The 22,930-nt window shown below is 33.1% G+C and overlaps 1 protein-coding gene across 1 annotated transcript; it reads left to right on the top strand.

Annotated features, from left to right (window-relative positions):
* Window positions 1-15,935: 15,935 nt before the first annotated feature.
* LOC141674251 (uncharacterized) lies at window positions 15,936-16,808 on the top strand. The gene is made up of 3 exons (XM_074480970.1): window positions 15,936-16,272; window positions 16,414-16,475; window positions 16,527-16,808. Exons 1-3 carry the CDS (start codon window positions 15,936-15,938, stop codon window positions 16,806-16,808), a joined length of 681 nt encoding a protein of 226 aa, XP_074337071.1.
* The last annotated feature ends 6,122 nt before the right edge of the window (window positions 16,809-22,930 follow it).

Raw genomic sequence — 22,930 nt, 5'->3', positions numbered from 1 at the left:
GCAAAATGCGGTATAGAATCGGGCATATAATTCAGCAAAAGGACACGTGTTAGTCCATCAGCACTTCGTGGCAATTATTTGGACACGTGTTTCGACCCGGTTTAATTTCAACTCTCACAAATAAAACACACACAACTCACACTCTCTTCTCTCTTCATCTCTCTCGCACATCTCTCTCAGTCCTCTCATCTCTCTCCCTTTTCTTTTTCTCTCTCGGTTTTCACTCCTCCTCCACAGTTTCTGTGGTTTCTTCGGTGCCTCCATGACTCCGATTCCGGTAACCGACCGTGCTCCGCCATTTAGTTCTCTGATTGTTGTCGATTCTGTGTATATACACACGCGTGTATGCGTGTGTGTATATCGATTTGGTGTTTGTGTGTATGCAATTTTTGTGCGTGTGTGTGTTTTGTGTGGGTTCGAGTGTGTGTGTGGTGCAGCGGCGTGGCCGAGTGGTTCCTGGACTGTGTTTCTTGCTTCTTCGTGGTTGATTCTCTGTTGGGCTTGGTTAATTGGGCCTTACTTGTTGGGCCGATTGTGTGTAATTTGGTTTGGGTTGTTATAATTTTAATTTTGATTCCCTTTTTTTATTGTAGGGGATTTATTGATTAAAAATATGTGATATTAAATTCAATTTGTATGGAAAATGGTTTTCTTAATCGATAGAATTTATTTGTGTACCCGAATATTTTCGAGCACCAATAAATTTTGCCGTCGTCCGCGATGAATTTCGACGAGCGGACGGTGGACGGTGATAATTTTTATCTGAGTCCTAAATGAATAAAATAAATAAAATTATTTGTATAAATTAGTTTCGAGTCGCAAATTAAATGTTTGTGTTATGAGTCGTATTGAGTTATGAGTTGTGAATTGAGATTTGTTGGGAATTTTTTGTTGATTATATTTCGACGGGTAGGCTTATAAATAGAGGAGTCGCTGTTCGAATTTTCTAAAACTTATTTTAAATACGGAAATACGAATCGAGCATTTATATTTGTAAATAAATACTAAACGAACCCTGATTGTTACGTATATTATTATTACGTGTATTATTATTACATGTAAGTACGAGTCAGGAATTGTTATCGTTCGGGTAAAGTGTTTATCGAGGATATGTCAAGCATAACTGGTCGTCTAACCTAGGATGTTTCGATTCTGTAGGTTCAAGTCGAAGGACTCGAAAGTTAAAGTCAGATTAAAGTCGAGCTAGTATTAGTTGTAAAGCTTCGCAAGGCAAGTATGCCTGACCATTCTTTTATGGTTAAGCATATATGAATATACTGTTGTTTTATTCTCATAGTGGAACATAACGTTTTAAGTTACGTATCCCTTGTATTTAAAAATATTTATTTAAATTATAAATGTTTTGGGGAAAAGTAACTTCTGAAAATGCCTATCTCTAAATTTTGATTAAAATTGGAAAAGTTTTTGGAAAGTGTGCTGTGATATAATTGTTTTAAAAGAGATAGGTATAAGTGATTTTGGAAACTGGATAAAATGGATCAGATATTGGATGGTTGCGTAAGAGGCCCGTAATGACCCAACGAGTTTGCGTAAGAGGCTAAGTCGGTTGCGCGCCCTATTCGAACCGATTAGTCCAGCGTGACAGAGACCTAGCTAGTCTCTGAGTTCCGGAACAGGTTTGTGGTGGGATAGACTGATCAGCTATCCCTAGGATTCATCCAAATATATATCTAATTTTGGTTTAGTGGTTCCTGTAACGGGACAAACAATTTTGTATTTCCTCTAATGGAACAGTGGATTTAAAAATAAAAATAGCATGCTAAAATTGGACTCTGGTATTCACACAACACACAAGTGATGATACGTTTTACAGAGCATGCTAGTTGTTGATATGTTTATACATGTTATACTTATTTTCGTAGATGAGTTATGATTTCTGTTCCTATAACTGCTTTTATAAACTGCTTTACGTGTTATTCATATAGTGGTACTGTTGAGCAATTGATTGCTCACCCTTGCAGCTTATTATATATATATATATATATATATATATATATATATATATATATATATATATTGCAGATACCTAGATGACCCATCCGACCTTGGCAGAACCGAGTCTCGGCCCCTTCCGGACCTGGCTCCTCTGAGGTAGTTTGTATCAGACCATCAGGTCTGATGAGTTGCTGTAATAAGTTAGAGGGTCAGACTTGTTGAATAAGTAGTTTTGCTTTTGTAACCTAAATAATACTTGAACCTGTATCGGATCTTGATTTTTGGGGTCGTGTTGGTATACTAATGTTTAATTAGTAGATTATATTGTGGTTTGCTATAGTTTTGGTGACATCAGCTCCTGACCCCGGGGTTGAGACCGTCACACTTAATCAGCCCAACAAGTTTTCAAGAATCTGGCCCTATAGAATTTGACAAAATATTTTAACTCAAAGCATATATTACAATAAAAGAAGCAGAACTGCAGAAGCACGTGGGTGATTGTGACATACTGCCTTCCTTCTTTAAAAAACAAACCCTGTTACTTACAAAGAAAACAAATCCCCATCCTAGATTAAATATGAGAGGTGATATGTGCACACCCTTCATGTATAGGTGCACACCCTTTATTGATATTGAGACTATAATACCCTCGGGCACACATTTAACTCCAACATCTCTTAATATTTAATAAGGACAATTTGGTCCTAATTCCAACGATGTGCACGTATAAATGGAGGGTGTGCACATATCAGCTCCCTTAAATATTAGGATGCCTTTTGTTTATCAAAAACATTCTTTTCGCCTGTCCTGGTTCACTTTTCTTTCACAAAATCAATGTAAGTTTGTTAATCATATATTTTAACTATGTCGATTAGTTTATTTATATGTATATGTTCTCTTTTTGTTTATAACTAGCATAATAGCCCGTGCGAGCCACAGACCATTCTTTAGTACTCATCAAAATATATGTCGACTTTCATTTTGGATGTGAGATGTTAAATAAAAAAAATTCATTTTGTAATGAAATTTCTACGTTCTTCATCATGCAAGCTGAATGTGAAAGAAGTAGGATTAAACCAGAAACTTAAAGTTGCAATTATCCATGACATACAAACGAAAGGAAAAACAAATTGTAAAATACAAAGTTCTAAAATATGGATGTAGAATACATAATATCTTTTTATATTAAAAGGAAAAATATCTTTGTGGACGATTCAGGATCCTTCTGTTTTTCAACTTCGTACCAGAATCATTATTGTCGTCAACTTTTGTAATTTATAAGCACTACAAGACACATGTGATTATATATTTCTCAAAGTGTTGGATAACAAAATATATTTATGATTTTAACTTGGAATGCAAAGAGTTTCAGAATGATATTCTTGAAATAACATCAAGTATTTTTATAATATTTTCAGTGTGCTAAATATTAAATTGGTCACTAAAATGGAGCCCGTATATCAGTTTTGTTCGCCGATCTCAACAAGTTATCATTTGCAGTAACTTAAGGTGGTCTAATTATCAGTTTTTTTATCTTTCAATTTTAAAAATAGGTGTAGATATATTTAAAAAATAAAAAATAAGAAAAAAATATGGCCATTAAAATTATATACAAAGTTTTGTTCTTAGATTTTATCTTAAAAAGACAAAAACAATTGCTTTTATTTTTTAAAAACTTTAGTACGGGTTTTGTTAGAAAATAAAATGTATAGTACTTAATAATTTACTTGAAGTGTAGTAAAAATATCACTCTAAACGGCTTATACCCAATGATTGTTTATACTTTTTATTGATGAAATATTTTATAGTGTTTCAGTTTTTTTCTTTTCAGTCTTTGATGATTCTGGTTATGATAAATATTTTGGGTAGATGTAATCTTTGAGTTAAAGATTTGTCGATACTATTTGTAGTTTGTGTAGGTCAAATATTTATGGGTATATAGTAATTGAAACTTGTTGTATATGGAATTGACTATGTCTCCATCCAATTTCATTGATATCGTATTAAAGTGTCCATACAAAATTATTATATTCATGTCGACGACGTGTACTTAACTATATATGTATGTCACATGAGATATGTATTTGAGAATATGTTATAGATAACTGTGTTGACATAGGTCATACATGGATTGTTTTTTAGTATATATTTTAATATAACTTTATTTTATTCGTTGACGAATTTTATTCGTGAATGATTTCAATCTTTCTCCATATACTAATTCAATAATAATATTTATTTATTTATTAAAATTGTTTTCATAAAATTCGACTCAACTGTCATAACTATTTGTTTAAATTTATAAATCATTTTAGAATTTTATAAAATAATTCTATGACATTTGTCGTAAGTAATATGATTATATTTCTATAAATATTATAGAATGAATCCAATAAAATAATATAATTTAATGTGTTTATATATATTTATTAATTTAAATTTAATATATATTGTCAGTAATAAATTGGGATAAAATATATCTATTGAACTATTATATATATTCCATCGTAAATGTATAATACTTGATTTTAATTTAATTAACCATTCTTCATATCATGTGTATTTAACGAAATATGACATATATGTTAATTAAAAAAATATTATATAATAATATGATACAAAGTAGCAAATTTAAAAAGAAAATATAATTATAAGTTATTAGTAAGTCTCAATAATTGAAATACCAAATATTTATTCGTTTGAAGACACACAAGCATACTTAATATGTGTATAATTAACAACACATATGGTTTAAGTAGTTCAGTGGTTATAGCTCTTACAAAGCAATTGTAAGACCTATGTTTGATTCCCTAGAAAAACATTTTTTCTAATAAATAACACATACAAGGGTAAAATAGTCATTTTAATGAGAATAAAAAATCACATGAATTTTATCACCATGTTCTCTTATTATATATAGAAGAGATTATATAAGGTATAAATTTAATGTAAATAGTTAATTGTTAGAACAGATTGTCAAAACGTTATACGTTAATTAAATTAAATAGGTTAATCTTTTAATATTAATGTATTTTTTAATAATTTAGATAGAGTGTCGGTATTTGGAATGAGTGATGGCTGTTGGGAAAAAAAATTAGTGACTAGTGCTCTTTAAAATATAATTTTGATTGGATACTAACACCTTAAAATTATATTGTTGAGTATCTATGTGTTCTTTAAATTTATAGACATTTTGAATTTAAAATAATATATTTTAATATTTATGTGCTCTTTAAAATTCAAGACATCGTAAATTTATTCTACTAATTCTTTTTATTTTGTTGCAGAAATCAAGGCCGGAAAAGAAAAACATTATTTTCTTATTTTCCTACTTCCAATGTTACTCTTGCAAATACCCCTAGTGCTACAACTACTTCAATGTTTTTCCTAATGTTACTCCCACCTACCATTGATCCTACAGCTACTGTCAGTATTACACCTATTGCTAGTCATGATCTTCCTAGCGCTCCCGCCATAGCTACAGCTACTCCTAGTGCTCCTCCTACATCTAAAACTAGTCATATTGATCTTGCATCTCTTGAATGCGATCCACGCCTTCGTCGTCCTATTTGGAAGTATCCACCTAATATTCATGATGATATTAGGCATGAGTGTATTAGACTGGGAGCATGTCAACCTAAATTACACAAATATCAATATCCACCTACTGAGTTTGGAAGTCAACTTCGTCGATTTCAAGCATCTTGGTTCAACTCATGGCGCTGACTAGAGTATTAAGTTTCAAAAGATGTTGCATTCTATTTTTCATGTTTTCTATTTGAAGGATTCATCTTCCCAAGATGAATTTACTATTGATGGATTCAAGAATTGGAAAATAGTTAATGATAATGAGAAATGTCCTTTCTTGGTACATATTGGAAAAGGTAATTCACCTCATAAAAAAGCAACGAGTTCTCTTGACGGGTTGACCAATGTTACAAGACATATTGACAAGGTCATAAATTGTCAATTGTTGGAAGATGTAAAGAAGAATAGACTGCGCTTGAGAGCTACTATAGATGTTGTTCGATACTTAAGTTTGTAAGCATGTGCATTATGGGGTCATGATTAATCATCAACTTCTCGTAACAGAGTTAATCTTATTGAGATGATCAAAGTTTTTGGTAGACTAAGTGTTGATATTTCAAATGTTGTTTTTGAAAATGAACCAAAAAAATGCCATGTATACTTCTCCAAAGGCACAAAAAGATATTTTGCACATCCTTGCTTCTAAAGTAAGAAATAAAATCCGTGAAGAAGTAGGAGATTCTAAGTTTTGCATTTTAGTTGATGAATCGATAAATGCATCATATAAAGAACAGTTGGCTATTGTGCTTCGGTTTGTTGATGTTCATGGTATTATTCATGAGTTTTTTTGATATTGTTAATGTAGCTGATACTACCTCATTAACTCTTAAGAAAGAAATATCTGACATTCTTACACAGGATAACTTGAGCATTCATAATATTAAAGGTTAGGGATATAATGGTGCTAGTAATATGCGTGGTGAATTTAATGGTTTAGAAGCTCTATTTCTTAAAGAATGCACGTATGCTTATTATGTACATTATTTTGCTCACCGTTTACAACTAGCATTGGTTGAGGCTGCTGAAAAACAAGATTCTATCTGGGAATTCTTTTCTATGTTGTCTAATGTTATAAATATTGTTACTGGTTCTTCTAAATGCCTGTTGAAGTGTTAGATATATTTATGATGTCATGTCTAATCTGATTTGTTTAGTTTCAGAACTTATCATCAGAATATCAGAAATTAACTGGAAATCAGAACTTACTGAAGACAGGAAGTTATCAGAACTTAAGGTGTCATAACATATATCAGAACTTAAGTGCGGATACAATTCAGGGATGAAAAGCGGCTGATTTACAGGAGAGGATCTGGATTAAACAAAAGAAGATATGCTTAGAGAGTTGGACAGCTAAAGGACTACTGAAGATAATATCTGATTGATATATTTTAGGAAGAGATATATTTCATATCAATTAGAAGATATCTTGTAACTGTGTACTATATAAACACAACTTAGGGTTTACACTATATGTGTAATCATTCACAAAAAAGATTTATTCATTTTAACCCTAGCAGCTCTTAGTGATATTCATACATCATTGAGAGAGTAGTTTAACCTACTTTGTAACAGAGTTTATTATATTGAATAAACTTGATTATTGTTACATACGTGTGTTCTAAGTCGATTTGATTATATAAACACTATATTCAACCCCCTTTTATAGTGTTGTGTGACCTAACAAGTGGTATCAGAGCCTTTCTATTAACATACATACAGTAAGATCCAAATAATGATCATGTCTGGTCAATAAAAAACACAAGACCCTTAAGAACCTGCAAAGGTTCAACCCATTCATAACACCAGTAGATATGAAACCATTAGGGTTCTTATGCTCAGGGTGTCTGAGTACCCTGTATGGAGTGTGAAGATGGCCATGTTTTTGGAAGCTACAGATCCAGAATATTTAGACAGGATTAATGATGGTCCACACAAGCCCACAAAGCTTTCTGTTGCAGTTGGGAATGAGCCACAGAAGATGATTCCCAAAGAAAAGAGAGAATTCACCTCTGAAGACATCTCTTCAATAGCCAAGGATGCAAAAGTAAGACACTTGCTCCATAGTGCACTTGACAATGTCATGTCAAACAAGGTGATTGGATGCAAGACTACAAAAGAAATCTGGGATGCATTGGAAGTGAGATGTCAAGGAACCAATACCATCAAAAAGAACAGGAAGACAATACTCACACAGGAGTATGAGCACTTTGACTCAAAATCTGATGAGTCACTAACTGAGACATATGACAGATTCACAAAGCTGTTGAATGATCTGTCACTAGTGGATAAGGAATATGATCCAGAAGATTCAAATCTGAAATTCCTACTAGCTCTTCCTAAAAAGTGGGATTTGAAAGCTACTACAATAAGAGACAACTATGAACTTGCTGATATGTCTCTTGATGAAATCTATGGGATGCTCAAGACTCATGAACTTGAGATGGAGCAAAGAAAGAAGAGGCATGGAGGGAAGACTAAGACAGTTGCTTTGAAGGCTGAAGAAAAGCCAATTGTCTCTAGGAAGGCAAAAGGAAAGGCTCTCATCATACAGTCTGATTCAGAGTCATCAGATTCTGATGATGATGATTCAGAACCTGAAAATTTATCTGAAGTGGATGTTGATGCAGAGATGATGCAACTGTGTGCTCTTAAAGTGAAGGGTATCACAAAGATAGCCTACAAGAAATTCAGAAAGGGTAAGAAGTTTTCCAGGAAAAGTGGAAGTTTTGAAAAGAAAGGGTTCAGAAAGTCTGAAGGCAAAGGAGGAAAGTCTGACAGAGGAGACAACTCAAATGTCAAATGCTACCATTATGGTGAAAGAGGCCACATCTCTCTAGATTGTAAGAAAGGAAAAGGTGATAAAGGCTAGACACTTATCACAAAGAAGAAAAACTGGGCAGACACTTCAGAATCTGAAGAAGAGGTGAACTATGCCTTAATGGCAAATGCTGATAGCAGTTCTGATGCTGCTAAACTTGAGGTACCTCTATCAACTCTTGCTTTTGATACAGATGATATTACTGAGTTGAGATTATTTCTGAAAAACATCTATATTAGCTATAGAGATCATACTTTAGAGAATGAAAGATTAAAATCTGAAAATCTAAAGTACAAAAACAGAAATAGCTATCTTGAAGAAGAGTTAGTCCACCAAAACACTGTTCAGACAGAGAGAGATAATGCTGTGTATGTTAAGAATGAATTGCTTAAACAAAATGATTATCCAAAAACTGAACTAGAAAAAGAAAGATAAATCATCAGGACTTGGACTAACTCAGGCAAAATAACTCATAATATTCTAAGTAGTGGAAACTGGAAAGAGGGGTTAGGTTATAAAGATGGCAAAAGTGAAAAAGGGACTTTGCCAATTAAGCCAAAGGTAAATCCTGTTAAATTTGTTGCAAAAATTGTTGTGTTTGATTTTGAAAAGATGAAAGACTCTAAAACAGAAGTCAAAGAAAAGTGAACTTCTAACAAATTAAAACAGGGTAAACCAGCTGTAGTAAATATAGGCTTAATGACAAAGAAGCAGCTTAAGTATAAGCTGAAAGAGATTAAAAATGTGAACAAGGTAAAGGGAGCTAGGAAAAAATGGAAAGGAAGGTGTGAATAAAAATAATAATTATATGCCTGTTCCTTATGCTCCTAGAAAGAAATGCTATAATTGTGGAAACTCTAACCATCTTGCTTCTTTTTACAGGAAAAATAAAGATATAAACTCTTTACCTCCTAAATCAGGAGTTAAGAGTCAGTTTGTTTGATTTAAACCACAAAATCCTTGTTTTCATTATGGTAGTTTATGACATTCTATTCATACTTGTAAGGAATATCATAGTTTGTACTATGATTATTATAAAATAAAACCTTTTTTTAAAGAAAGTTAGTGTAATTCCTTCTAGTGTAAATTCTGATGCAAAGTCTGATTTAAAGTCTGATAAAAAGCATGTTAGCATAAACTCTGAAACTAAATCCGCTACAAATGCTAACAAACTTAATAAGGCCAAAGGATCCAAGCAAGTCTGGGTCCTTAAAACTAATCAATAGTGGTCTTTGTGATTGCAGGGCAACAAGAAAAACATCCTGGTTCTGGACAGTGGATGTTCAGGACATATGATTGGAAATAAAGCCCTGCTATCAGACTTTGTGGAGAAAGCTGGCCCAGGAGTTTCTTATGGAGATGGCAACATGGGAAAGACTCTGAGATATGGAAATATCAATCTTGGGACTGTCATAATTGAAACAATAGCTCTTATCTCAGGACTTAAACACAATCTGCTAAGTGTGAGTCAAATTTGTGACAGAGGTTATCATGTAGATTTCTTTAAGGAACACTTTGAAGTTGTAAGTAATTCTACATGCAAAGTGGTTCTGAAAGGTTACAGATATGGTAACATATATGAAGCCAGACTTTTAACAAATTCTGATGGTTCTGCAATCTGTCTGTTAAGCAGAGCATCAATTGAAGAAAGCTGGAATTGGCACAAGTGACTCTCTCATTTAAATTTCAACAACATAAATGAGCTAGTAAAGAAAGATCTTGTGAGAGGACTGCCAAAATCAATATTTTCTCTTGATGGTCTTTGTGACTCATGTCAAAAGGCAAAACAAAGAAAATCTCCATTCAAGAGAAAACTGAATCCTCAATTCTTGAGCCTTATCACTTACTGCATGTTGATCTATTTGGTCCAGTCAATGTCATGTCTATTGCAAAGAAGAAATATGCTATGGTTATAGTGGATGAGTTCACAAGATAAACTTGGGTATATTTCTTGCACAAGAAGAATGAAACTGCATCTACTCTAACTGATCATGTTAGACAGCTGGATAAGTTAGTCAAAGATTCTGTTAAAATAATAAGAAGTGATAATGGCACTGAGTTCAAGAATTCAATCATGGAAGAGTTCTGCAAAGAGCATGAAATAAAGCAGGAATTTTCTGCACCTGGAACTCCACAGCAGAATGGAGTTGTAGAAAGAAAGAACATGACTCTTATTGAAGCTGCACGAACTATGCTTGATGAAGCAAAGCTACCAACCTATTTTTGGGCTGAAGCTATGCAGACTGCTTGTTTTACATAGAATGCTACACTCATAAACAAGCATGGAAAAACACCATATGAGATGGTGAAGAAAAAGAAGCCAAATCTAAAATACTTTCATGTATTTGGATGCAAGTATTTTGTTCTTAAAACTCATCCTGAACATCTGTCAAAATTTGATCTAAAAGCTGATGAATGAATTTTTGTTGGATATCCACGTTCCACAAAAGCCTTCAGAGTCTACAATTTAAGAACAAGGGTTGTCATGGAATCTATCAATGTATCTTTTGATGATAAAAAGATTACTGGACTTTAAGATTTCAATGATCATGATCAGCTGAGATTTGAAAATGAAGATGTAAATTCTGATTCTGTAAATTCCGATGACCTAAATCCTGATCCTGTAAGTTCTGACGGGTTAAATTCTGATGTCATTGAAACTATGGTAATTGCTCCAAAGGAAAATGCACATGTTCAGGGGGAGCAAGCTGATGATCATAATACATCTCAAGACTCTCAAGAAGCATCAAAACCTGTCACTGACTCTTCAAGTTCTGATTCATTAAGTGCTGATGAGTCAAATTCTAACAATTCTAGAAACTCTAGTTCTTCAATTCCTGAAGGATCCAACTCAAATTCTGGAATCTCAGAGAGCATAATTCAGGGGGAGCATCATAAAATGCTGATGGAGACAACACAGATCATTGGAAAGGATCCAGTTCTAGAGATCAACTTCCATCTGCAAGGAAGTGGACTAAATCACACACACCTAACTTAATAATTGGAGATCCTGAAGTAGGTGTCAGAACTAGAACATCAACAATAAATGAATGTCTCTATCATTCCTTTCTATCTCAGACTGAACCAAAGAAAGTGGAAGAAGCTCTTCAAGATGCTGATTGGGTACAAGCAATGCAAGAAAAGTTAAATGAATTTGAAAGAAATAAAGTCTGGACCCTAGTGCCAAGACCAAAGAACAGATCCATTGTTGGTACATAATGGGTGTTCAGAAATAAAACTGACAGTGATGGCATAATTACAAGAAACAAAGCAAGGCTGGTTGCTAAAGGTTACTCTCAACAGGAGGGTATCGACTATGATGAAACATTTGCTCCAGTTGCTAGATTGGAAGCCATAAGAATCTTTGTGGCTTATGCTGCATATAAGAAGTTTAAAGTTTTTCAAATGGATGTGAAAAGTGATTTTCTCAATGGAGAATTGGAATAAGAGGTATATGTTGAACAACCTCCAGGCTTTGTAGATCCAAAATTTCCAAATCATGTCTACAGGCTTGACAAAGCACTTTATGGCCTAAAGCAAGCTCCTAGAGCATGGTATAAGATACTGACACAATTTCTTCTGGAAAGTGGATTTCACAGAGGCACAATTGACAAGACTTTATTCTACCTCAACCATGGAAAGGACTTACTTTTGGTACAGATATATGTTGATGATATCATCTTTGGCTCTACAAATACAAAACTTTCTGAAAGATTTTCCAAGTTAATGCAGTCAAGATATCAAATGAGTATGATGGGAGAGTTGAGTTATTTTCTGGGAATTCAAGTCAAACAAACTGAAGAAGGTACTTTTATCAGTCAATCCAAGTACACCAGAAATCTACTCAAGAAATTTGGAATGTAAGACAGTTCTACTGCATCAACTCCCATTACTAACTACAGAGGTATGATTGGCTCTTTACTCTATTTAACTGCAAGTAGACCAGATATCATGTATGCTACCTGTTTTGTGCAAGATTTCAGGCTGATCCAAGAGAACCTCATCTAATTGCTGTGAAAAGAATTTTCAAGTACCTCAAGAGTACAGCTGATCTAGGATTGTGGTATCCTAGGGAATCATATTTTAAGATAATAGGTTACTCAGATGCAGATTTTGCAGGATGCAAAATTGACAGGAAAAACACTAGTGAAGCTTCCAATTTCTTGGAGGCAGATTGGTTTCTTTGTTTAGCAAGAAACATAAATCAATTTCCACATCAACTGCAGAAGCAGAATATATTGCTGCAGGAAGCTGTTGTGCATAAATTCTTTGGATGAAGAATCAGTTACTGGACTATGGGTTAGAATTTTTGAAAATACCCATTTACTGTGATAATCAAAGTGCTATTGCTATGACAGGAAATCCAGTTCAAAACTCAATGACAAAGTACATCAGCTTTAGGTGCCATTTCATAAGGGAACATATGATGGAAGGTACAGTGGAATTGCATTTTGTTCCAACAGATCAACAACTAGCAGATATCTTCACAAAACCACTATGTGAAACTACTTTTACAAGACTGGTAAATGAACTTGGAATGGTTTCAGGTTCTTTCTCAAAATTTGTTTAGTTTTTGTTCTCATACATCAGACTTTATGATCAGTGTTTACAGTTGTTCTTATCTCAATGTAATATGTGCTTAAATTGTAATATATTAAACACTGCTTGTTATCTGATATGATTCTATAAACTCTGAAAGTGTTTTGAATGTTCTGTTTTGAATGTAGTCTTTAACAAAATATATATCCCATGTTTGAATTAGTTATTTATGTGGAAATCCATAACACAAGCAAATTCTGATTTTGATCTTAGTCAAATTTACTTCTTGTATCTTATTACTAAGTCACAAACTAGATTATTGCTTCTTATCTGTCAAATTCTGATGTCAGTAAATCTTAAGAATGAACTACATACTTGATAAGCCTCACTTATCTAAAAAAAAAGCAAAGAAAAATTGAAATCAGGTACTCCTTTGAGATCTAGAGTAAATATGTGAAAGGGAAGACCCAAATGCATTGCTGGTATTAAGTAATATGCATTAGAAAAGCAAATTAATTTTTCTTGGTGACTTTTCACATTCTCTGATTACTGGAGAAATACTTTGATAACAACATAAATTTTGGTGGCAGTTGTAACTCATTTACAACTGAGAAGCCACTGTCTAAAGAATTTCAAAAGATGCATAAAATGAGCACAAAGAGTTGAGGTGGATTCTTGCATTACTTTATTCTACAGTAGACTTCATAATTAAAGACAAATTTTAAGCATTTTTCTTAGTTATGCCTTATTTCTAAGATAGACTGAAGTTTATCAGACTTTAATCTCTATCTGGTCATTTGCACATACACACACTATCACTCCATATGAATGATGAAAATTACTGTGGTGATTAAGTTGTTTCTGATAAACAGTTAAGCATTATTTGCATAAATTTTGAGGACAAGTTCTGATTATGTTCTGATGATTAAACTCTGAAGAAACCAGTCAGTATTTGTGTGAAGAATCACATAAACATTCATTCACTTTTTGAGTACAAAAGCCATGTTCTGATGACCGTTAAATTCTACTAATAGTCAAGTTCTGATGCAAACTTTGATGCTTACGTGTCACATTTTAATTGCTTGACTTACTTTTAGTTTTTACTGTAACAGTTATATTTCTTAGAAAATAATTAAGTGAGATAAAAACAGTGATAAAAGAAAGATCTGCCACAGAGATTCCTAAATCAAGGACTAGATCTCAAACTACTACTGATCCCAAAGATAAGGGAAAAGGAAAAGTTGGGGAGATAGTCAAGAAGCAGAAAATGAAGATTCCTCAAATTCTGATGAATCCTGTGTGCAAGATGGTTCAAGTCTTTGATGATACTACTGCTGAAGATGAAACTGTTGAAACTCTGAAAAGAAGAAAGATGACAGAAGAATCTAAGACAACCTCTGACATAGCTCAAGTTGTTCAGAGTGAAGATATTTCAGAACAACAAGCTATAGAAGAATCTGCAAATCCTGAACAAGTCATCAAGACATCAACCTCTGACAGAGCTCAAGTTGATTTGAACAAGATGACAGTTGTTGGTAAGAAGAAACTCCTATGGAAAAATGTTAATCCATCAGATCCTAAGAAAAGTCAACTGCTATCTGATTTCATGACTGTTGGATTGAATGCCAGAGAAGCAAGAGACAGATCTGGGTTAGGATCAAGCGAAGCCAAGATCAAAACAGGAGTTGAAGTAACTATCAAAGATCCATATTTATTAACTGACAAACCACTTGAGGAAGTTACACAGAAACACCTTGACAAGGTTATATCTGTTCAAGTGGTACTGGATACTCATGATAAGAGTAAAATCAAGGAAAAGCTGATTCTATATCTTAAAGATGGAAGAACATACATAATGTCAGAATCAGATGTGCTGAACAAATATCTTAAAGAACTTCAATTCTTTCATTATCTTTTAGAGGTAAAGTCTGAGGTTACCAGAAGATGGTCAAATTTCATAATGAAGACCATAAGGGATAAAGCCAGGATCTCTAGATCAAGGGTTGCATAATTTATTCCAAAAATAGTTGAAGATGATGGAAGAGAAATTCCAATGAAGAAGAATTCTGCTAAGATGGAAGTTATTATGAAAGAGAAATGTCTATGCTACAATGAAGACTCCTCTCATCCAAGGGTAATCAGACTAGGTGATGGATCGGAAAGAAATCACATTTTAGCACTTAGGACTGCCATCTACCAGATTGGAAGTCAAGATGAAGAACTGATGCAAGTCAAAACACAGATAGCTCAAGTCCTGAGAATTGCAGAAAAGAAGCTGATATCAAACTTTGTCAAGAATCATTTTGGATTCAGGTTGATTCAATAAGATTGGTAAAAGCTGCAAGGACTGTATGTTATAGTTAGTTGTCTAAATAAACTCTCATTGCATTTGTACTTAAATGTTTTTGACATCATCAAATCTATTAACTTGTATATTTTTCATAATTTACAAGTTGGGGGAGATTGTTAGATATATTTGTGATGCCATGTCTAATCTAATTTGTTTAGTTTCAGAACTTATCATCAGAATATCAGAACTTAACTGGAAATCAGAACTTACTGAAGACAGGAAGTTATCAGAACTTAAGGCGTCATAACTTATATCAGAACTTAAGTGCGGATACACTTTAGGGATGAAAAATGGCTGGTTTACAGGAGAGGATCTGGATTAAACAAAAGAAGATATGCTTAGAGAGTTGGACAGCTAAAGGACTACAGAAGATAATATCTGATTGATATATTTCAGGAAGAGATATATTTCATATCAATCAGAAGATATCTTGTAACTGTGTACTATATAAACATAGCTTAGGGTTTACACTATATGTGTTATCATTCACGAAAAAATTATTCATTGTAACCCTAGCAACTCTAAGTGATATTCATACATCATTGAGAGAGTAGTTTAACCTACTTTGTAACAGAGTTTATTATATTGAATAAACTTGATTATTGTTACATACTTGTGTTCTAAGTCGATTTGATTATATAAACACTATATTCAACCCCCTTCTATAGTGTTGTGTGACCTAACATGGAGTTACAGACTGCACATGGAATAGAGGTTGACAATTATGCGGCAAGTGGAGAACGTGAGACTAGTAGGGGACTTAATCAGATTGGGAATTTACAACGATCGGGATCCACAAGGTGGAGTTCTCACTTTAATTGTATTTGCAGCTTGATTGATAGGTTTGGTTCAATAATTACTTTATTGGAAAATATTAATAATTGTAGCAGTTCTTCTAACTATGAGCGTGGAGAAGATAGAGGTTCTTTAAAGGCACCAAAATCATTTGACTTTCTATTTATGCTATACTTGATGCATAAGATCATGGGCCTTACAAATTTGCTTTGTCGAGCATTACAAGGTAAATCAATTGATATCTTAAATCCCATTGATTTAGTTGCAACAACAAAAGAATTGCTATAATCTCTAAGAGATGAGGGTTTTTACGTTCTTTTGAATTATGTAATGTCGATGTGTATAAAGCATAAAACTGATATACCAGATATGAATGCTCGTTATATGGATATGTATCCGTTCTGTGTGATACAAATAGCTGATATATCAGTTGGGCATCATTATCATTATAATGTATTTAATTATGCAATTGATTTTTAGTTAGAAGAGCTACGTTATAGATTCGATGATGATGTTGTGCAACTTTTGAGATTAAGCACATCTTTGGAACCAAATAACAATTTTAGGTTGTTAGATATTGAGCATATTTGTACACTTATTGCTACCTTTTATCCTGATGATTTTGGACAACAAGAGATGTACCAGCTTAAACTTCAATTTGATCATTACAAGATTGATGTGGTTGACCATGCTGAATTTCAGTATTTGTCTACTCTTTCTGATTTATGTCTACGACTAGTTGATACGGGAAAGACAAAATAATACAATTTAATTTATAGGTTAATTTGTCTTGTTTTGACACTTCTTGTTTCTACAGCAACTACGAAAATGATTTTTTCCACCATGAAATTAGTTAAGACTGATCTTCGAAATAAAATGGGGGAAGTGTATCTGAGAGACACTATGCTTATCAACATAGAGAGGGAGTATGTCGAAGAAATTGAACCAGATGAAGTGATTGATGAATTTTATTCTCAAAAGAATCGTCAAGCACAACTCAAATGATGCAAGTAAATGTTCCTTTAATTTCATGGTAAACTAGTATCTTAAGTACTTATTTTTTTGCATATTTTGGATTTCAAATTAATAGTATAATTAAATTTAATGATTTTCATTTTATATGTGTATGCTAGTTTACTCACATATAATTTCATTGAATCGCGCAAAAAAAAATCACTCAAGCCCCTGTAGGTTTATAATCCTGGGTCCTCCCTTGGTTACATCATTTATAATATTGCTCATGATACTTAAATCTTATACTAAATTTATCACTAAACGGTTTATCAACTTTTATTTGGATCACTAAGTGGGGGTAAAAGTAGATGTTTGAAAGAATTATATATTTTTTTCAAAAAGGTTATTATTTGTTTAATTTAATTAATTTCAAATTATTAAAACATAAAAATATTTAAATATAATTAAAATATTTGTTCTCTTATATCGATTTACATGCCTATGAATTAAATGGTATTATCCATATCAGAAGTTTACATTCTTTTACTAAATATATCAGAATTTTCCATTATTAAAATCTTTGACCGAATTTTTTTTAATCAGTGACTCAATTAAAAGCTCCAAAACAGCACAATGACGACTATGTCAAGAAAATTCATTTTTTCCTTTACTTCTGTAAAAAGTGAGAAATGGACCAAAATGGCACAATGTGAATTCATGGCCCAAAATAGAACTCATACACGTCAAATCGTGTAGCATTTTTGACAAACGCTATAGGACACATCGTTTTGCATTCTTTTTTTATTATTTTTAATGACCATCACGTTGCATCATGTAGCGTGATGCGCGTATTCTGTATGTCTTTTATTACTTGAGCAACTCATTATGTATCATTTTGGAGGCCGAAGACACCAATTAATTATACGTTTTTTTATAATTTTTTTTATTTAATATTTTTTATATTATGAAAAAATTGAATAAAAGAAATATCTTATTTAACAATTTTAACATTTTAGGGTTAACCAATTCCCTTTTAAGTTTTAGAAACATTAAAAAATATTTATAAAATTGTAATATTAATAACTTTCGATATATATATATATTATGTGGATGAATGGTTTATTATGTGGTTTTATGTAATTTATGTGAATCATAAAAAGAATATTTAAAAATAAATTATTCCAGTGTGACGAGCCAACTATAACTTGAAGTGTGGTTAATAAGTGTTCTTGAATCGAGTCGTCAGTTGAGACGTGACCCGTAAAATATTGTGAAATGGATTTCGAGGTATCAAAGAAAAGGGTATAAAGAAAAATGAGTAAAATGTAGAAAAGTATATAATGAGCTCTCTATGTTTACATGATTAGTCGAGTTAAAATATTTAACATTGAGTCGATCATTGAATTATTGTGTAAAGGTTAATTCTGAAAAGAATTATATAAATAGAGATTAAATAGACATTTTGTTAATATGAGATTTTTCCTAGTTGGAAATGTAAATATATGTTACTGGAGTCATATGTGACTGATTTTTCCTAGTTGGAAATGTGAATAAATTTGGATCGGATCGACCTAAATCCATATACATATTTTTTTATTGTTTTCGGATCCATTCAGATCACGGATTCCGGATCGGATATCTGTTGTACAAGACATGTCTGTATATAACAAGACTAAGTCATCTTGACAACCCTAAGATAAAGTTGTATGATAATAAATATTTATATTATGTAATTGTATTCTTTGAGTCTCTAAACATGTTTAGTAGATTAGACTGGGGGATTTTTCTATGAACAATTTTCAAACTAAGGAATAAATTCTGGAAGAAGATCAAATCATGATCATGCCTCAGAGAAAAGTGTGGAAGCTTGGAGTTAAATAATGCTGTTCTAGGAAAAATGTTCTAAGTCAAGATATCGACAAGTCACAGATCAAGGGATATCGAGAAGACAGTCGAGAAGTTCAATATGACTTGTAGAGAAGTCCGAAGAGATATCGACAAGTCATTTCTGCATGTAGAGATTCAAGATATCGACAAGTTAAATGAAGATGAAGAGAACTGGAGATATTGACAAGTCAATTCCTCATGTAGAGATCTCAAAGATATCGACAAGTCAAATTATGCATGTAGAGATCTCAGAGATATCGACAAGTCAGATTCTTCATGTAGAGGTCTAGAGATATCGACAAGTCAAATCTTCATGCAGAGAACTCAAGATGTCGACAAGTCAAAAGCCTATATCGAGAACTAGAGATGTCGACAAGTTATTCTACATGTCGAGAACTAGAGACCTCGACAAGTCATTTATATATGTCGAGAACTCGAGATATCGATAAGTCATTATACTTATCGATATGTCACTTCTCAACAGAACAAAATGAGATCTTGACATACTATCTCAAATTTTGAATACAGACAAGTTCAAGATTCAAGATTATCAGTGAACAAACAATTCATTCACTGAATTGGAAAGACTACAAAAGAAGCTTGAAAAATATAAGATCAAGGGCCAAGATTCATTGGACAAAGGATGTCACAGACCTGCAAGATTCTGCACAGATTTTCTAACACTAGAAAAGGAAATAGATAAGGTTGCTTTAGAAATTGGTTTAGTACATTTTATTTCAAGTTTTTTAAACCAGTGTTGCTAGTCTATAAATCATGCACGGGTCCTTAGTTTATAAAAAAATAGGTCTAAAAAAATCTTGTACTCTCTCAAGATAGTAACTGAGTTCTTATTTTCTAAGAACACAGATTTGTAGCAAGATAAACTTAATTAATACAATTTAGTGAGTTTTTGATATATTATGTTTGTGTGATTTCTGTTAAACATAATATCTCTACAATTCTTAACTGCTTTATTCAACCATTATCCAAACAGTTTTAATAGCCAAGTGAAATCCAAAAAAACACTTTCACCCTCCCCTTCCGTGTTACATTTCTTTGTACTCAATATCTAACAAGTGGTATCAGAGCAAAATCTGAAAGAAAATAGATAAAGATCTTTAAAGAATGAGTGCTCAGAAATTAAGCAGTATCAAGATACCTTCTTTGACAAGATCAACTACACACTATGGAAAAATAAAATGATACTATTCATAAGGATGGCCAACCCTATGTACATTTAGATTCTCAAAAATGGACCTTTCATTCCTATGGAAAGGGTTTCTGAATCTACAGATGGAGACATGGTCATACCAACACATTTTGCACCTAAAGATCCCTTAACCTACACAGAGCCTGAAAAAGAAAAGGTTTCACTGAATAGCAGTTTATAACTCATATTAATTGAGTCTCTTGATAATATAATGTACAACAACATTATCAACTGTGATTCTGCTAAACAGATTTGGGAGAAAATTGAAATAATATGTGAGGGAACCGAAGAGGTTAGATCTAATCAAAGAAGGATCTTGGTGTCACAGTATGAGGGTTTTATGGCTAAACCTAAGGAAAGTATAATTGATGTTTTTGAGAGGTTCAATAAGCTAATAAATGATTTGCAGCTTCATGACAAGTACTATGAAGCTAAAAAGGTCAACCTTAAATTCTTGCTCACCCTTCCTGACCATTTGGAACAAAAAATATATGCTATTAGAGAAGGAAGAGATTTAAGCAGAATGACACTGGAAGTCTTGTATGGGATCTTGAAGACTTATGGGCTGGAAATGTTACAGAGGAAGTCATTGAGAGCTGGTCAATGACATGTTGTTGATGGAACTAGTGCCTTGGTTGCCAATGACAGTAAGTCATCTGAAGATGAACTAGAAGCTCAAACTCCAGCTGTTCAAATTGTTGAGCAGAAAATAGGGAACCACAGAAGCAAGTCATACTGGAAATAGAAGAGGATGAATTTTACACCCTTGATAAACTGGATGAGATGGACAGTCAATGGCTTACCTTGCAAGAAAATTCTCTAACATAAGAGTTAAGAAGCCAAATTTCTCCAAGAGCAAGGGTCAGACATCCAACAACAACAGCAATTGGAAAGGAAAAACTCAGTTCAACTCAGCTGACATAAGTTGCTACATAACAACATCTGTTGACAAATCAAAGATAAGATGTTATAACTGTGATGAGTTAGGTCACTTTGCTACTGAGTGTAGAAAGCCAAAGAAGGTGAATAAAGATAAAGCTTATTTGGAATTGGAAGCAAAATATGAAGCACTCTTGAGAAAGCAACAGGGAAAGGCCTACATTACAGAAGGCAGGAGTTGGGATGATACAGATAAAGAGGATGACAATGAAAAATTTGGAAATTATGCTCTTATATCTCTTGAGCAAGGAGAATCATCTACATCCAAATCAGAGGTACCAACTCTAACCATAATTGATTTAAATACAAGACAATATAAAGTAATTGTTGAGAAAATAAGTGTAGAGATATTTCATATCCACACAAGAATGATGGCAGCTGCTAAGGAAGTGAGTAGGCTGTCAAAAATAAATGAGAAGCTTGAAACTGAAAAACAAGAGCTAGAACTGCAGCCTGAAGGTCTTGAGATAGTCAGACAGGAAAATGAGTACCTCAAGAACAAGCTAAAGTGTGCTAGAAATATAGAAACAGTGTTGAGAGAGAAGATTGAGAAAAATGATTTGAAGCTCAAATCATACATGAATGCATCTCATTTGGTTGGACAATATCATGAGAAAAACAAACCATGTGCTAGCATAGCTATTGGTTTGGACTATGAGGCCTTGAATTCTCACAAGAAAGTTGAAGTTAACATAGGAAAAGAAACAGTGAACCATGATATTCCTGTGATGCTGAAAAATGTGGGTGCACCTCTGTTCAAAGCCTGTGAGGTTAATTTCAGTGAAGTTGAGTTGGTCATCAAGCAAGAAATTGCAGATGAGGATAATGAGAAGAATAATGCAGAAACCACTCCTACTGCTAAAAATAAAAAGAAGCCATAGTAAGTCAAGCTACCAAGATGCAAACCAAGGAGATGAAGAATGAAAACACTGGGAAAAAGAAAATTAATAGGAATGGAAAAATAAGTATAAACAAAAACAAAAATTATGCCTATGTTGTAGATGCTTCAAGGAAGTAATGTCAAAAAAATGGCTCAACAAAACATCTAACTCACCTTTATAGTAAGGCTGTTAGTGAGCCAAAAGTGGGAGCATGCAAGTATAATGAGGTTGTGGCTGAAGATCCCCATTTCTTCTATGATAAGTTTGACTGCATTCCTTGCAATATGAAGGTTATGACAAGTTTTCATAAATTGAGAAAAGATCTCAAGGAAGCCAATCTTGGATATGAGATTAAGAAGGAAATTGTTGATCAAACTATGAGTGATGTTCTTTTTGAAAATTCAAATTCTACTTCTGCAACTTCTGTGGAAAAGAAGAAAGTGCCAACACTGTTTGGGTAGTTAAACACACTTAATCCTCATTATGTGCAGGGCAAGAAGAATAAAGTCATATGGATCACTGACAGTGGATGTTCTAGGCATATGACAGCTAATAAAGCCCTGCTATTACAGTTTGAGGATATGGCTGACCCATTGGTGACTTTTGGAGACAACATCAAAGGATTCGCAATGGGATATGGCATATTAATATTTGTAAATATTGTCATTGAAGATGTAGCATTAGTTGCTGGCCTTGAAGTAAATCTTCTAAGCATCAACCAGTTTACAAACAAAGGTTTCAAGGTAATATTTGACAAAGAAGACTGCTCAATCACTAGCAAGAAAACTGGTGAAGTTTTGCTGAAAGGAGCAAGGAAAGGAAGTCTGTTTATTGAAGACCTAAATTCAGCAAACACGGATGAAATATATTGCTTTTATACCAAGGCATCCATTGAGCAAAGCAAGCTGTGGCACAAGAAACTCTCTAATCTGAATTACAAAGCAATTAATACCTTGGTGAAAAAGGAATTAATGAGAAACATGCCAACTCTGGAATTTGCTCAAGATGAAGTT

The sequence above is a fragment of the Apium graveolens genome, chromosome 7 (genome assembly GCF_009905375.1).
Source record: "Apium graveolens cultivar Ventura chromosome 7, ASM990537v1, whole genome shotgun sequence".
NCBI lineage: Eukaryota > Viridiplantae > Streptophyta > Magnoliopsida > Apiales > Apiaceae > Apium > Apium graveolens.
This window is presented reverse-complemented; position numbering and strand designations above follow the sequence as displayed.

What these genes read in the sequence shown, in the direction of transcription:
- LOC141674251 (XM_074480970.1), top strand. Translation starts at nt 15,936, where the DNA reads ATGGAGTTACAGACTGCACATGGAATAGAGGTTGACAATTATGCGGCA. An exon ending in GCTTTGTCGAGCATTACAAG is followed by an intron (nt 16,273 to 16,413) that starts GTAAATCAATTG and finishes CTGATATACCAG; the next exon opens with ATATGAATGCTCGTTATATG. An exon ending in TACAAATAGCTGATATATCA is followed by an intron (nt 16,476 to 16,526) that starts GTTGGGCATCAT and finishes ATTGATTTTTAG; the next exon opens with TTAGAAGAGCTACGTTATAG.